Source organism: Perca fluviatilis, chromosome 6, assembly GCF_010015445.1.
Source record: "Perca fluviatilis chromosome 6, GENO_Pfluv_1.0, whole genome shotgun sequence".
Taxonomy (NCBI): Eukaryota; Metazoa; Chordata; class Actinopteri; order Perciformes; family Percidae; genus Perca; species Perca fluviatilis.
In genome coordinates, this window is record NC_053117.1 from 15469354 (window position 1) to 15483563 (window position 14210).

Here is a 14210-nt window from a genome sequence, read left to right on the forward strand (position 1 = left end):
CGATTTACACCTATCACCATTTCTAGCCACTGGGGGACCATAGGCAGGCTGGGGAACTCATATTAATGTTAAAAAACCTCATGGGACATTTAATATCAGAATTGAGGACAATAAAAAGCACCAGGATCTTGAAACTGGCCTTGTTCTCTCTCTTTTAGTTGCTGGGAAGTCTACCTTTAGCAAACAATATTTGTTATAACCACCTCCTTCTTGTCTGTTATTGGCTGGAACACTGTTTGTTATGGTTCGTTGTGCAGGTTGGCGCAGTTTGTTTTTGTTGCCGTTTGTGGAGCCTGGGCTGTCTACAGAGACCGCGTTTTTTTACAGTGTGCTCAGGGGACAGGCAGCTAGCGGATAGTGAGGAGAGGTTTGCTGTATGTGACAAAAAATGTAGCCTAAAAAAGGTGTCACATCATTTAGAGCACCTTTAATTTTACCAGTGTGATGGCCACCGCCGTGGCCACACAGCCATCTTAAAGGCGGTAACCTCATACACTCACATTTATCTTAGTTCATGCTGTTTTCCTTAAGATTGGTTTCTATACCTTTTCAGACACATTATATATTTTGTTGTAAACATTTATTTAGTTTTAAATAACGTACAGGACACTGGATTTGGTTTACATATATACTTTATTAGTTTTGGATTGGTTTTCTAATATAACTGTTTTCTTTGAGCTTACCAGTGTTGCAGATTTCACACCCTGGAGTGAGGCATGCAGGCTGCTGGGACAAAAGGGTGGCATCTGGAACAACAGCAGCTTTATAGGGGTGGTGGCTAAATTGGACTCTACCACTACTTGTTATGTCAGGGGGGGGGGAGTTAGCTTTAGTTGTCCTCAAGATATTTGAGTTTTGATTTGTATTGTCTTTAGTACATTTATTCAGTTAATGTTAATTAAGATTACATTTCTTTTGGAGTAAGTGTTTAGTTGTTTTCTTTTGTTATTTGTAGTTTACATATTAGTGTTATTGTTAGTCTCCCCCTGGGTGTCAAACCTGGTCTGATCACCCAGTATATAAGTCCCCTTTGTTTCTTGTATAGGAGGTCAGTTGTATTTTTGAGTTTGGTTATGTTCAGAGCTTAAGCTCAGTTTGTTTGACCTCTTTTAAGGGCCCAAACTTTATCTTTATTTGTTATCATGATTTTGTGGGTAAAATAAAAATTCCTTTTTTGAAATCTCCTTGCGACTCATCATGCCTAACTTCTTGGTCCCTGACAACCAGCAAGAAAGAAACTATAAAGGCGGTAATTTACGTTAACTTGTTAATGTTATTACAGTTTTTCTCGATTGCTTAAACACTATAATCTGACTTTTGAACTAAAATTTCAAAACCATAGCGCCATTTATCAAAAAGTATACCAATTTTTCTGAACTAATATACTGTATAACACTATTCCCCGTTTTGACCCAATTCAGATTTGTTGAACTCACTGCAAAACTCTACACACAAATCCCTTAACTTCTCGTTGCCTACACCATGTGGTCATTTAGAAAGCACTAGCATTTAATATTGATCGCTCAACTAGCACACAATTACCCAGGTGGAAACACAAAGAGTCTAAATTGAGCACACACAAACTTTTATAGATAAAGGGCCCAAGTCAGGTCATTCCGTTTTGGAACACTGGATCCAGAGAGACATGAAGGAAGAGGTTGAGGACACTGGAGAGGTGGAGGAAGAAGAGGAGGCGGTGGCCTGTGAAGGAAGAGGACAAGGACGAGAAAGAGGACAACAAGGAAGAGGAAGGGCAAGGAGACAAGCAGTCTCATCCCGGGTACAACCCATGTCCCTTATTTGATAGCTCCTCACTCCTCGGCTGAACAGGAAGCGGTTCTGTCCCTTTTCCGCAAAGGCTGTCTCAAAGCTCTTATTCCTACCCCAAGGAGCGAACATCGAGGAGGGATCACCGAGGAGCTATAGCCGAGGAAACACGAGAGCAGCCTTCCCGGAAGCCATGCAGGTGAAATGGTTGCTAACTCCGCCCATACAGCTGACAAATTCATGTGATGCTTCAGAGTGAAGGACGTCTCATCCCTCTAAAACACATTTGCTCGTTTCCTCTCCTCTCCCATAATTTCCTCGCGTCTCTCCTGTGCTTCCTTGGTGGAGGAAGGAGGCAAGTGGAGGAGTCGGGGATGCAATTTAAGCAACATGTGATGCAGCTTCGGATATTTGGGCCATTATCCGAAGCATTAACCATGCCTGCATACTCTCCCTTAATAAACCGGATAGAGGAGGGATTTTTTTTTGGCGTGGTATAAAGTATGATCATGAACATTATATCCATGTTCACCTCTACTAGACATTTCAAGTTATGCGTGCCCCTCGGTGCGTGTCCTCTCACCAGTGTGTAAGACTATGTTGCAGTGTGTGTGTGTTTTTGAGGGCTTGTGTGTCATGTCTGAAGGCAAAGTTTTTTTAGCAAGATTGAATGGTTTTGAGTGGAGAGCTTCATTTTGACCTGAAAATTATAAGTTTGGGGGAACTGAGTGAGAAGTTATGGATTTGTGTTTAGAGTTTAGAGATAATCAGGCATAATTTCAAGAAATGAGTTTAAGCAATCAAGAAAAACTAATAAATCAGCTAACAAGAAAATTTCACAAAATGTCGCAGTGATCCTTTGATAAAAAAGGCCTATAGACTATATTCCATTAAAAAAAATACAAGAAATGTGATGAATGAAGGAAGGAAAATGAAGGAAGGAAAATAATGAGTTTTAAAATATTCTTGTTCATGCTTCTGTTTTGTTCATTTTCTAGCAAACTTTAATCCTTTCTTTTCATTTACTCAAGTAGGGGTTGAAACCAAATCAAGAAAATGGAAAGTGCCCCTTCAGGAAATATGCAATGTTACAATATTACATAATAATTTGAAACAGTTTTTGTGTACTTAATTGGAATTCAAACTAAAACACAAATAATAGAATTTTCATAACATTTTCATCAGAATTGCAGCACAGTGTAATCATAGCTTCATTCATGTAAATGTGATCAGGTATTCTGGGTATGCCTGAATGTCATTAAAGACTACAAAAATGGTTGGATTGGTTTTGTTATCTGCAACACTGTCATACAGGTCTGCAGCATTCCTGGAGTTCTTGGAGGGCGGGGTGATCATGCCACTTCTTCCCTGGGTGAAGTCTCCGACCAGTACCCTGGCCACGTACATGCGCTTATGGCCGTTGGCGTCGGGTTTGGCGTAGCCTTGTGCTGAGTAGATCGGGTTTACCGCAAAGTAAGATCCATTACCGTACATCGCACCTACAGAGCAAAATAGGGGACAGCCAGACTGTATTACTAAATAAATACATCAATATAGTGTTTGTTTTTTCAGTAAGAAGACTGCTGCTCCACTTTTTCTCCATGAAACTTGAATCGATTGTTTAAATATCATTTTGTAGTAGTGACATATTGTTGCACTGTGTAACTTTACATGACTATCATGAGCAAAGAAATGTGTTACATTACGGTACATTGATCAAAAATCTATTCTTTTAAATATTCTTCAGTTACCATGTGCTCCTGCGTAGCTGCGGTTGAAGCCTTGTTTGTTGATGAGATCAATGGAGGCGGCTCCGGTGCCGTGGAACAGCACCATCTCGTTGTTTGTGTGTTTGTTCTTCACCTCCATTTGTTTCTTCATCAGCTGGTAGCTCTGCCACAGTGTCGTGTTTTGGACTCGTTCAATCTGCCAACACAGTTACAACACATGACTCATTCTCGCTGTATTGGCTGCATGGGTTTGTAAAATGTGCTTGTGTTTTTCTTTTAGTGTGACCCATTTTTTTTTTCTTCCAAGTGGTGAAAATGATCCCTTTATTTGGTTTTCTGAAGTTGCAAAGCATATCAGAAACTGAACATACACTGAGGATGTTTGCAGCGAGACCGGTCTTTGTTAGCTCCGTCTCCACATCGTTGTATTCCTTGGATCCTGGAGTCAGAGGAACCTGTTTGAGGAGGTCGCTTTTCATGTCATTCCAATTTGATGGCAGAGCGGCGTCATCTGCTAAGAAAATCATAAGAGTGTTCATTTTTAAGGTAAGATACACTTTTACACAACCTGTGTCTTATATTTTCAAAGTTTCCATTCATATCACTGTTTATATATTGTATAATAAAGTGGATCTCTGAGGTTCTTTCCATGTGAAGAGCTGCTTGTGCTTCTATTATGATATGTTTTCTAATCAGCTCAGTGTGAAACTGGACATTTTTTAGGAAAATGGAGGAAGTAAAACAGACAAAATCCCTCACCTTTCATATCTTTTCTATGTAGCTCCAAGGCTTTACCCCACTTTCTGACACTGCTTTTCTAAGCATTACTTGAGCATGGTACTTCTCGTTGTTGATCTTGATCGTCACACTTTGTTGTTTTTCTCCAGAGCCTCTTCCAGGTGGAGGTTGGTGTAAATGTCAAAGGGTACCATCACCCCGCTGGTGATCTCAAACTGCCACTCTACCAGTCCACTCAGCAGCAAGGCCTTGCTCTTCAAGTTCTCCGACCTCTCCACCTTGCGGATGATGTCCCTGATGGTCAGAAAAAAAGGAATATGCTAACATTTGTTACTCTGGACTGAAGATTTGTTGCATATTTGTTCTCCTCCATGAATTGATTTGCTGACCTGACTGCAGACTCAGCGGTGTAGACGTCTCTGGTCAGACCCTCCAGGTGGATGTTGGAGTCCTGGTCCTCCATCCCTCGGTTCAGACGGATGCTAACCGTCAGTTTCCTCTGCAGGGAATTTAGCTCGTCCAAGTCGGCCTGCGACAGATGACTGATGTACTGGTCTTTGATGGTTCTCTCCGCCTGCTCGGCCAGAATCAGCTCCTTAACCCTTTTCTTAGCCTGACTCACAGCCTGCAGTTGTGGGGTAACAGTTGTGGAGTTCGGTTACAAACCAGCATTGCTACAAGAACATTTTCATATTGTTATACTAAACTTCTCGTATGTTTTCTGTTTGTGTGAGTGAGTGACTGACTGGCCTCAAGAATCAAGAGAGCTTTTCAAAGCAAAGAGCTAAACCTAAGTGAATAATTGCATGTTCACCATGTCGTTGTCGGCACACAGCTGAAACACTGTGGGCTCAAACTCCTCTCTCTCCAGAAACAGGTCATCAGTGCTGGGTCGCTCCTCCCCAAGTCCCGTAAAAAACGAAGTGACAGTGTCTGAAACAACGTAAAACAACAATATGACAGAGATTACGAATTCACAACAAACAGTGTTTTTACTAGGGTGTGTGACTTATAAGAGATTTAAAGGATGAGATTCTGTTTTGTTCTTATAGTCAGCAAGTTCAAGAGTTATTTGAATACACAAAGAAGTACTTGCTCGTGTGTGTGTCACAGCCTGATACATCTTCTTCCTGTGTTGCACTGAGTGACATCTTCCTTCATTACCATGAAAACACACTGTAGTTCATTTTTGACTAAACCCCACATACACTGCCACAGATACTCACTAGAGCACTGAATGTGGATTAATCCACCGCTGAAAATGGTCACCAACAAAGTCACTATTTCCTCCTATTTGTTTGATAACAACTACAAAACTGATAACGACTAGCTGATTAGGAAATACTAATGAAACTATACATTTCTATTTTTAAAGATTTACGTCTTCAGTAGGAACCAATGGGCTTATAGCTGAGAGCCACAGACAGGAAGTCAGACAGTATTGAGAGGTGGACTGACATGTTGATTTGAGTCTGCACAGGAGATTTTGACAATAAAAAAGACCGACTAAACACCAGAATTAACCTCTGAGAAAGAAATAACAGAATAATGCCTCAGAGCAAGCTTGATTAAAAGAAACCGGAAGAAATGATAAAAATAAGGGTGAGGCTATTTGCACCCCTGGTACAATTAGCAGTGTATGCTATTTGCACCCCTGGTACAATTAGCAGTATGCTATTTGTACCCTGGTGCAATTAGAAGTGTATGCTATTTGCACCCCTGGTGCAATTAGAAGTGTATGCTATTTGTACCCTGGTACAATTAGAAGTGTATGCTATTTGCACCCCTGGTACAATTAGAAGTGTATGCTATTTGCACCCCTGGTACAAATATCAATGTATGCATATTTGCACCCCTGTGCATTTACAGTACCTTGGCATATATTTACACACAGTTATCCATACTACTCATGTATTACACCTTTTTGGAATATTATCGCCCTGACATTCTTACCCTAACCATAACCATCCCACTCCTCTTGCCTAAACCTAACCAACCCAACCAGAGCAGGTATATTCATGAGTCTTCCCCTACCATCCTGCAAAAAAAAAAATACGCGTTCGCGGGTCCTGACTTGCGCAATTGCATGCAAATTATCCAATCCAAATTTAAAAAAATAAGATCACCACAGAGGGGAATCGAACTCCTAACTCCCATACCAAAGGCAAGCGAACTAACCACTCACCTAGCAGTTCTTTCAGGAAGTTGAACAACTTTTTACCACTTGGTTTCTTCAAGCCTCGGTTGCTAGGTAACCATACTGTATACAAAAAAATAGGTACTAACTAACAAACTAACGGTTGTATGCTTTCACTGAAGACAGAAAGCGCAACTGTAGTATCCATTTTCCGCTAGAAATTCAATTGTTATAAACTTTAGAGACAAAACTTCCCTAATATGCCAGTTTCTGCGGTCATGGAAGATGAACATCCGCCATGATTTCGGTGCACGCGAGCAACATTTTTTTGTTGTTACGTCACCGGGTGTAAATAGCTCAGCTGTGTGGCCGAGGCTATTCGTACCGGGGGTGCAAATAGACACTCACATATCTACAGTAGGTGGAGTTTACTAAATACCTTTGATCTTGGTGAAGACGCTCTTGGCCTCCACCTGCTCCCCCTCTCTCCTCTTCATGCTCCTGTGAAACTCCGCCATCATGACCGTCTGGAAGATCAGGATCTTTACGCTGCAAACAAACCTCGGGTGCTTCTTCCTCACAAAGTCCACCACCCCATCCACCATGGCGTCTGCCACCGCCGACGGGTTGACCCCTCCCTGACCTAACGGACAGACAAGGGCCGGTGATGATGCTGATGATACTGAGGATGATGATGATGATGATGATGATGATGAGAGGATTGGCATAGTCTGTGAAACTTGATGGTGTACACTACAGACTAACAGTCTAAAGTCCCGCTTCTTTTACTTTTAATACTTTAAGTACATTTTGGTAATAATACTTCTGTACTTTGACTTCAGCAAGAAAATATATATATATATTTTTTTTAAAGATAATTTTTTGGGGCTTTTCCATTTTATTTTTGAAAGTGGATATATCTGAAAGGGGGAGAGAGATGGGGGATGAAATGCAGCAAAGGGCAGCAGGTCGGATTTGAATGCGCCGCTGCAGGACTCAGCCAACATGGGGCAAACACTCTTACTGGGTGAGCTAGAGGCCGTTAAGATTATTTTTGGGGGCTTTTCCGCCTTTAATGGACAGAACAGCTAGGTGGGAAAGGGGAGAGAGACGGGGAAGACATGCAGGAAATCATCACAGGTCAGACTCGAACCCTGGACCTCTGCGTCGAGGTATAAACCTCTAGGTATACGTGCACCTGCTCTACCAACTGAGCCAACCCGGCCACTGGTATTGGTACTTTTACTTCAGTAAAGAGAGTAGAAGAGTCCTTCAGCCGCTGTCATTAGGATTCATCCTCTTGAGATCATGAATGTTCACAGTACAGTACAATAACAGCTGCTTCATTTCAATATTTGATGGTTGATGTGACACAAACAGAGGTGTCAAAAGTATTCACATTCATTACTCAAGTAGAAGATAGATACTAGGGTTTGAAAATACTTCTGTAGAAGTTGAACTATCAACTCAACCTTTTTACTCAAGTAAAAGTATAAAAGTACTGGTGTCAAAACTACTTAAAGTATAAAAGTAAAAGTAATGTAAGGGGGAAAAAATGCCATTAAGGACAAAAGCTTAGGCTGTGACACAGGGGCCTATAGTGCACTACCCCACCTCCACAAAAAAAACATTTTTCTAAATCTTTTTTTAAATGTTAATGTTGAAAAATTTGGGATGCACCTGTTTCAGCCGCATTTATGCCCATTGAAAATGAACGCATTTTAGTACAATGCAAATACATTAAAGAACCATATGTGTGTACTACTGAGTATTAACATGTGTTTCATGGAGTGGAAGATATGATGACTAGTTGCCTATAATTATTGTAATTAGCTCGTGGTACTTGGGTGCGCAGAGCTTGCAGTGCATTCGAAAGGAGTTGTTTTTGCATCCAACAATTTCGAAAAATTCTTCCAGGTACGGCCAGGGATATAGAAGGATTGGCTGGTCTTCCTGGCTACCAACCTTCTTTCTGTTGCTTGGGTGGGACAAGAGCAAGCTTGATTAAAAGTCCTCTTGAGTCTCTGCCCAGGACATTTTCGTACTAGGCTACATACGTCTGCTATTTCCTGGCTGGAGTGTGACGTGATTTGTGTCATGTGCAGGTGCGATGGATCACGTACAAACCAATAGGGTGTCGGAATAGTATATGTTTATACTTCTCATCCAACCACAATCAAATTCACTCTATATGGATGGCACAATTTATCTGGATAGGGTTGTTTTTTTGTGTGTGACGAGTCGGAATGAAAACAAGCCGAACTGAAATAGGAGTAACGAGGCAATTTTTTAAATATAAGGAGTAGAAAGTACAGATAATTGCATGAAAATGTAAGGAGTAGAAGTAAAAAGTCTGCTGTAAAATAATTTCTCCAGTAATGTAAAGATACCCAAAATTTCTACTTAAGTAAGGTAACAAAGTATTTGTACTTCGTTACTTGACACCTCTGGACACAAACTCTGTGCAGACAGAATGCACATCACATCAAATGTATCTTCTGTCAACTTTAATACAGCGAGATGAGTGAATATCAATAGTGAAAATAAAGACTGTAAATCTGAACAACATGGCTGCATACGGAACTGATAGAAATTAGTTCTCTCTCTCTCGTCTCATTACACTCCCTTCACGAGAAGACTTCTCTTTGAAATACACTCAGTAAAAGTTAAACTAAGTTTCAAATAATAACTGATGTGTATACTGTATAGTTTCTGCTTGCACAGACCTGTTCCTAGGGCCGGGAAGGAGACAGAGCTGAGCTTCTTCTCCTCGCAGAACTTCAGCACTGTGTAAACCACATCCTTAATATTTGCAGGATCATTCTGGCCAACAACGTGGATAATGTGTGTGCTGGGCAGCTTGCCGGCCGACGTCTGGATGAACGGACCAGGCTGGTAATTCGGAGAATTTACTACAGAGAGGAACCAAACAACACTCATTACACAGCCTGGTAAAACAATCAGGATAGCAAACATTTGTGCATGAAAACTAGTAAATAAGCTAGCAGAGAAGTTGAAATTAACGGGGATGAATTTTACAAATATTTAACTAGGCCTATACTTAGACTCAAGTTAAAATAGTTACCTAAAATGTATGGATGAACAAATTAAACATCTAAAAGTAATAGATGAATGTTAGTAGCCTAAAGGATAACAAACTTGGCCAAACCAACCTAAACATTGAGAATTACTTTGCATTTGTAGTGTTACTTAACTCCACCTTAAAATCAATTCAAATAAACACATTTGAAACATCATGTAGCATTTGAAACTCATCTGAGAAGTGCATCAGACAAAAATTTTGAGTTTTGCATTAACCCAAATAATACTTTTCTCTATCAGCAGAAGAGCAGTTGTACTGGGACGCTCCCAGGTGTGACTGGGCTGAACTGTGTGAATGTAAAGCAGGGAGATGCTGAAAAAAGAGCAAACATTGTGTGAATAAATAAAGATTAAATTCCAGCTCCATACCAATCCTTGAGCACTCCAGCTCAACTGTTAGTCCAGCGCTGTCCAAGATCGCCTTCGACACTCCTGGGGTATTATAGAAGAAGAGTAAGAGTAATAAATGATGCTGCTGTAAGTTATTAAAATTGAAATGCCAAAACATGTTTATTGAGTTACATGTGAGACAGACTCAGAGACTCAAAACATCCTCTGTTTTGTTTTATTTGTGGTCAATGTAATGTTATCCCTTCGTTTATATTGAGTTTATATATATATATATATATTCAAAAGGTCCCCACTGCATTACCACACAGTGAAAAGAAAAGATGACATGATGTTGACTGATAGATTATTTCTGCAAGTTTCAAGTCTCTGCAAGTCAATTTTCATTGAACTTAACTGAAACTAATGACAGCCTGGTAAGGAAGGTAATACTTTGAAAACAAATTGGAAAAAGGTGATGTCAGTGATGTAAAGTTAAAATTGTAAAAATGGGATGGTCCTTTGGATTAAATGTTCCACAAAGTTTGTTCGGTAAGACCAACAAGATGACGAGGAGAAATAAAGAGTCACCTGATTTTAGGGTAAAGGTTTGATTGGAGGAGTTGATGATGACATCACAGGCCTCCTTGGTGATGTCTCCAGATGACACCTCGAGGGTGAGCTGACCCATCTGCATCCGATACACACCGAGGGAGGGGGACGACACCTGACCGAAGGAGGCTGATAGACAGACAGACAGACAGACAGCTCATCTTAGCTTTATTATATATATATATATATCAGAAGATTTACAGTTAAACACTGAACTGCCAAAACTGGTTTGAGCCAGGTTATCTGGAGGCTCAAAACATTGTTCTGTCTCTAAAATCATCAAATGAATTACATTCACAGGTTGACGTCTAAAATAATCAATAATTTGACCCTTCACCTTCTCAAATCTGTATTTAAAGATGACTTCTGTTTGATTTGTTTTGTGTTTTCTCAACAGTTTTGTTGTTCATAAAATTCCACATGAAGATAAAATAAATGAAAGGTGTGTATGCTTCTTACCTGAGGACTGTTGTGATTGGCTGACTGATGGTCTAACTGGTGCCTCGTTAAATTCCTGAGCTTCATTTTGGATATTTCTCTGGCCAGTCTGACCTTTGAACTCCCTGGTGAAACACTGACAAACAAGATGTTGGCACATGATTTTAATACAGGTGATTTGACACAGGTTTGCTGCTCAATACCTGCTTTTATGCATCTCTCCGGGTATGAAAGATTTATCATTGCACTTTTCATTTTCAGACTCGTGATAAACAGTTTAAAACAAAGAGGATCAAAATCAATGCAGCAGAACCAGATATGTCCTTTTTTATTCCACACCTTCATCCTTAAACAAAACCTGGTGCCTACATTACCCACAAAGCAACTTCATTGCTGGCAGTTGCATAAAAGTAGTGCGTTCCATTTGTACTTGGAAGTCAGATTTTCTAAGGTCAAGTCGGAAACACCAACATACAAAATCCAACATGATATGCACCAACAGTTGTGAAAGCTGTAGTAACGTACAGTTATAATCACTTCTGTCTTATTTGTGTCTCACTAAATCAGTTGTACACACAGTCCTGTCCATCTTCTATCTGTGGACATGTTGCTACGCTGTCTGTTGTGAAAACAAACAGCGTAATGCGTTGTTATAAACTGGCATTGCCAACAATGGCTAGCCTGGCTAGAGCTAATGAAAACAATGAAAATCCGACTTGTATATGGAACGCATTTAACTCCGGTGTGACGTCATTCCCAGGTTCGGCTTGCGAGTTCCGAGGTAAATGGAACACACTATAGATTGTGGTGTTTAATGCTAATAGCAGCTAATGTAGCCGGCAGAAGACATGAGCAGTGGGCTACCAGAGGTCTCACTTCACTGTAATTTACTTTAATACTTGAATGTGCTGTCTTTAACAAAATGAAACTCACATCCACCGTTTGGTTGTCACTCGGGTGAACAACGATGGCCACCTCACTCAGATAGCGAGGAGTTTTCCTGCGGCTGTACGAGTGGATCTCCTGCAGCAGGACTCTGGATACCACGTCTCTGGGGAAGCTCAGGTTTCCTGTGCCGATGGCCGGGAAGGACAACGACGCCATCCGACTTTTCTCAGCATTCTCCAGACAATATCTGATGATGGATATTAACTCCTGAGACAAAAAGACAACACACAGAACATGTAAGGTTGGATCACAAAGACTGTGGAAGTCAACTTATACATGGAGCCTTTTAGGTCCAATATTTACATTTACCCAGGTACTGTACATGAGTGGACATTTGAGGTACTTTGCTTAATTATTTTCATTTAAAGATTATTTTTTTGGGGGGACAACACAAAGCAAAGGGCATATTCGAACCCACGCCACTGCAGGACTCAGCCAACGCTCTTACTGGGTGAGCTAGAGGCCACCCCAAGTATTGCTATTTTATACTTCTACTCAGCTTTAGAGCGTTTAAGGAGAGACACCCCAGGTCCTATTAATATACAGTATTAAACAGTGCAATGTCTAATATATATTTCCTACGTGCTATACTGTGAATTCAACCGTTCAGTCTGTCTACTTACTAGATCTTGCTTTATGTTATTGCACTATCCCCTTTGCTGCTGTAACACTGCACTGTGGGACTAATAAAGGAATATCTTAAATGTGGAAAACCAGGCGTGATATGACTTCATTGCCAAGGTATAGGCTACTTGTCACAAAAATGAAAGGAAATGGTTGTCACATTGACAATCGTTGCTAATGCTCATTCTCCTGTCCCCTCATATTGATCCACATGATTCCCAATTGTATGATTGCATGAAAATAATGTTATGCAAGATAGCCATAAAGGCCAAATGGTACGTCGCTTTAAATGAATTGTGGGATGGCATAATCTCCTTTCCTTTGGTAAAGGATGGTCCAGTGTATATGAAGGTAAATATGGTGCAAAACGTGAGAGCTTGTAGAATACAATGTGAGAACTTGCAGAACAAAAAAATTTAACTTGTATGTTAAAATTTGCACTTGTAAAATAAAAATTTGCACTTGTAAAATAAAAATGTGCACTTGTAAAATAAAAATTTGCACTTGTAAAATAAAAATTTGCACTTGTAAAAATTATTCACATTTGAAGTCACAAAAAGAAAAAAAACATGAGAGCTTGTAAAAAAAATCTGAACTTGTAAATTGAAATTTGCACTTGTAGAAAAAATATTCACAAATGTGTAGATTGATATTTGCATGAACACAATGACAGCTGCAAACTTGTAATGCAACATTTACTCATGTACTTTTTTTTTACTCAGGTTGATTTTCCATCACAACCACAACTCAGTGATTACAACCTCGAATCTGTCACTGTATGCGCTCTCGCATCACCAAGAAGCCGAATCTCACACGACTTTTGCAACACTTGTTGCCGATACATTTGGTGCAAAACTAATTTGTACCTGTGGACTTAGGCTGTGGAGCTCTGATCCAACAGAACGGGGAAAGCAGGGTTTCTATCGCCAGATGAGGGACAACTCTGTCCGGCTTATTTAGCTATGTCGCATGGAAGCCTGGTTGAATAGCAAGCTAGCGTTAGCTAACTAACCAACCAGCCTGATTCTAAATAAATACCTTTTAATTATCTTAACACTTTTTAACAGTCAAACTGAAACACTGGCGGTGAGCTCCAGGTCCTGCAGCCGCAGAGCGGACCGTCACCAGCGGGTATCGGCCAGCGGAGCAACATCGCTATTATTGCCAGAAAGCCCGCTGCCGACCTCGACCTGCAGTCGGGCTCCAGCGGGACACAGAGAGCCCCGCACCGGTAGCAGCTCACCGCTAGTGTTGGTGGAATAGCAAGCTAGCGTTAGCTAACTAACCAGCTTCTAAATAAATACCTTTTAGTTATCTAAACACTTTAACAGTCAAACTGAAACACTGGCGGTGAGCTCCAGGTCCTGCAGCGGGCGAGCGGACCGTCATCAGCGGGTAACACGTGCCAAGTTCTGCATCCCTGCCAAGACTTCCATCCATAAGGGGAAATAATGATTTTATAAGGCAAAGTAGCTACTGTTTAATTAAAATGTAGGCTATATACATTCCTTTGTCATGTTCATCAATGATGATTATAATTTTACAACGTTTAGAGACATCAATGTTTTATCAGACTATCATTTCCTTGCTACCTGGGTGCAAATCTCGGCAGTAACGAGGGTTTAAGAGATGACACGCATTATTCGGCGAAAATAATTGCTGCTGCCCGCGGGGTGGATGTAATTCTGCAGAAGCTATTGTTGCTGCCGCCCGGGTGCAATGATTGGCAGTGAGGCACAACATCAGCAAAGCAAGCTGTGGTCATGGCGGGGATGTGCCGATGCTAC

At 40.7% G+C, this 14210-nt stretch overlaps 1 protein-coding gene across 1 annotated transcript in view; it reads right to left on the reverse strand.

Moving 5' to 3' along the window:
* Positions 1–2716: 2716 nt before the first annotated feature.
* LOC120560845 (protein mono-ADP-ribosyltransferase PARP14-like) overlaps positions 2717–14210 on the reverse strand; it is a 30375-nt gene continuing 18881 nt past the window's right edge. The window contains 14 exon segments of the mRNA XM_039803727.1: positions 2717–3266; positions 3519–3693; positions 3869–4008; positions 4257–4292; positions 4295–4379; positions 4382–4529; positions 4625–4860; positions 5050–5168; positions 6812–7015; positions 9099–9284; positions 9844–9906; positions 10393–10542; positions 10873–10987; positions 11785–12006. Of these exon segments, the coding sequence (XP_039659661.1) occupies positions 2983–3266; positions 3519–3693; positions 3869–4008; positions 4257–4292; positions 4295–4379; positions 4382–4529; positions 4625–4860; positions 5050–5168; positions 6812–7015; positions 9099–9284; positions 9844–9906; positions 10393–10542; positions 10873–10987; positions 11785–12006 (2163 nt within the window). The 3' untranslated portion in view covers positions 2717–2982.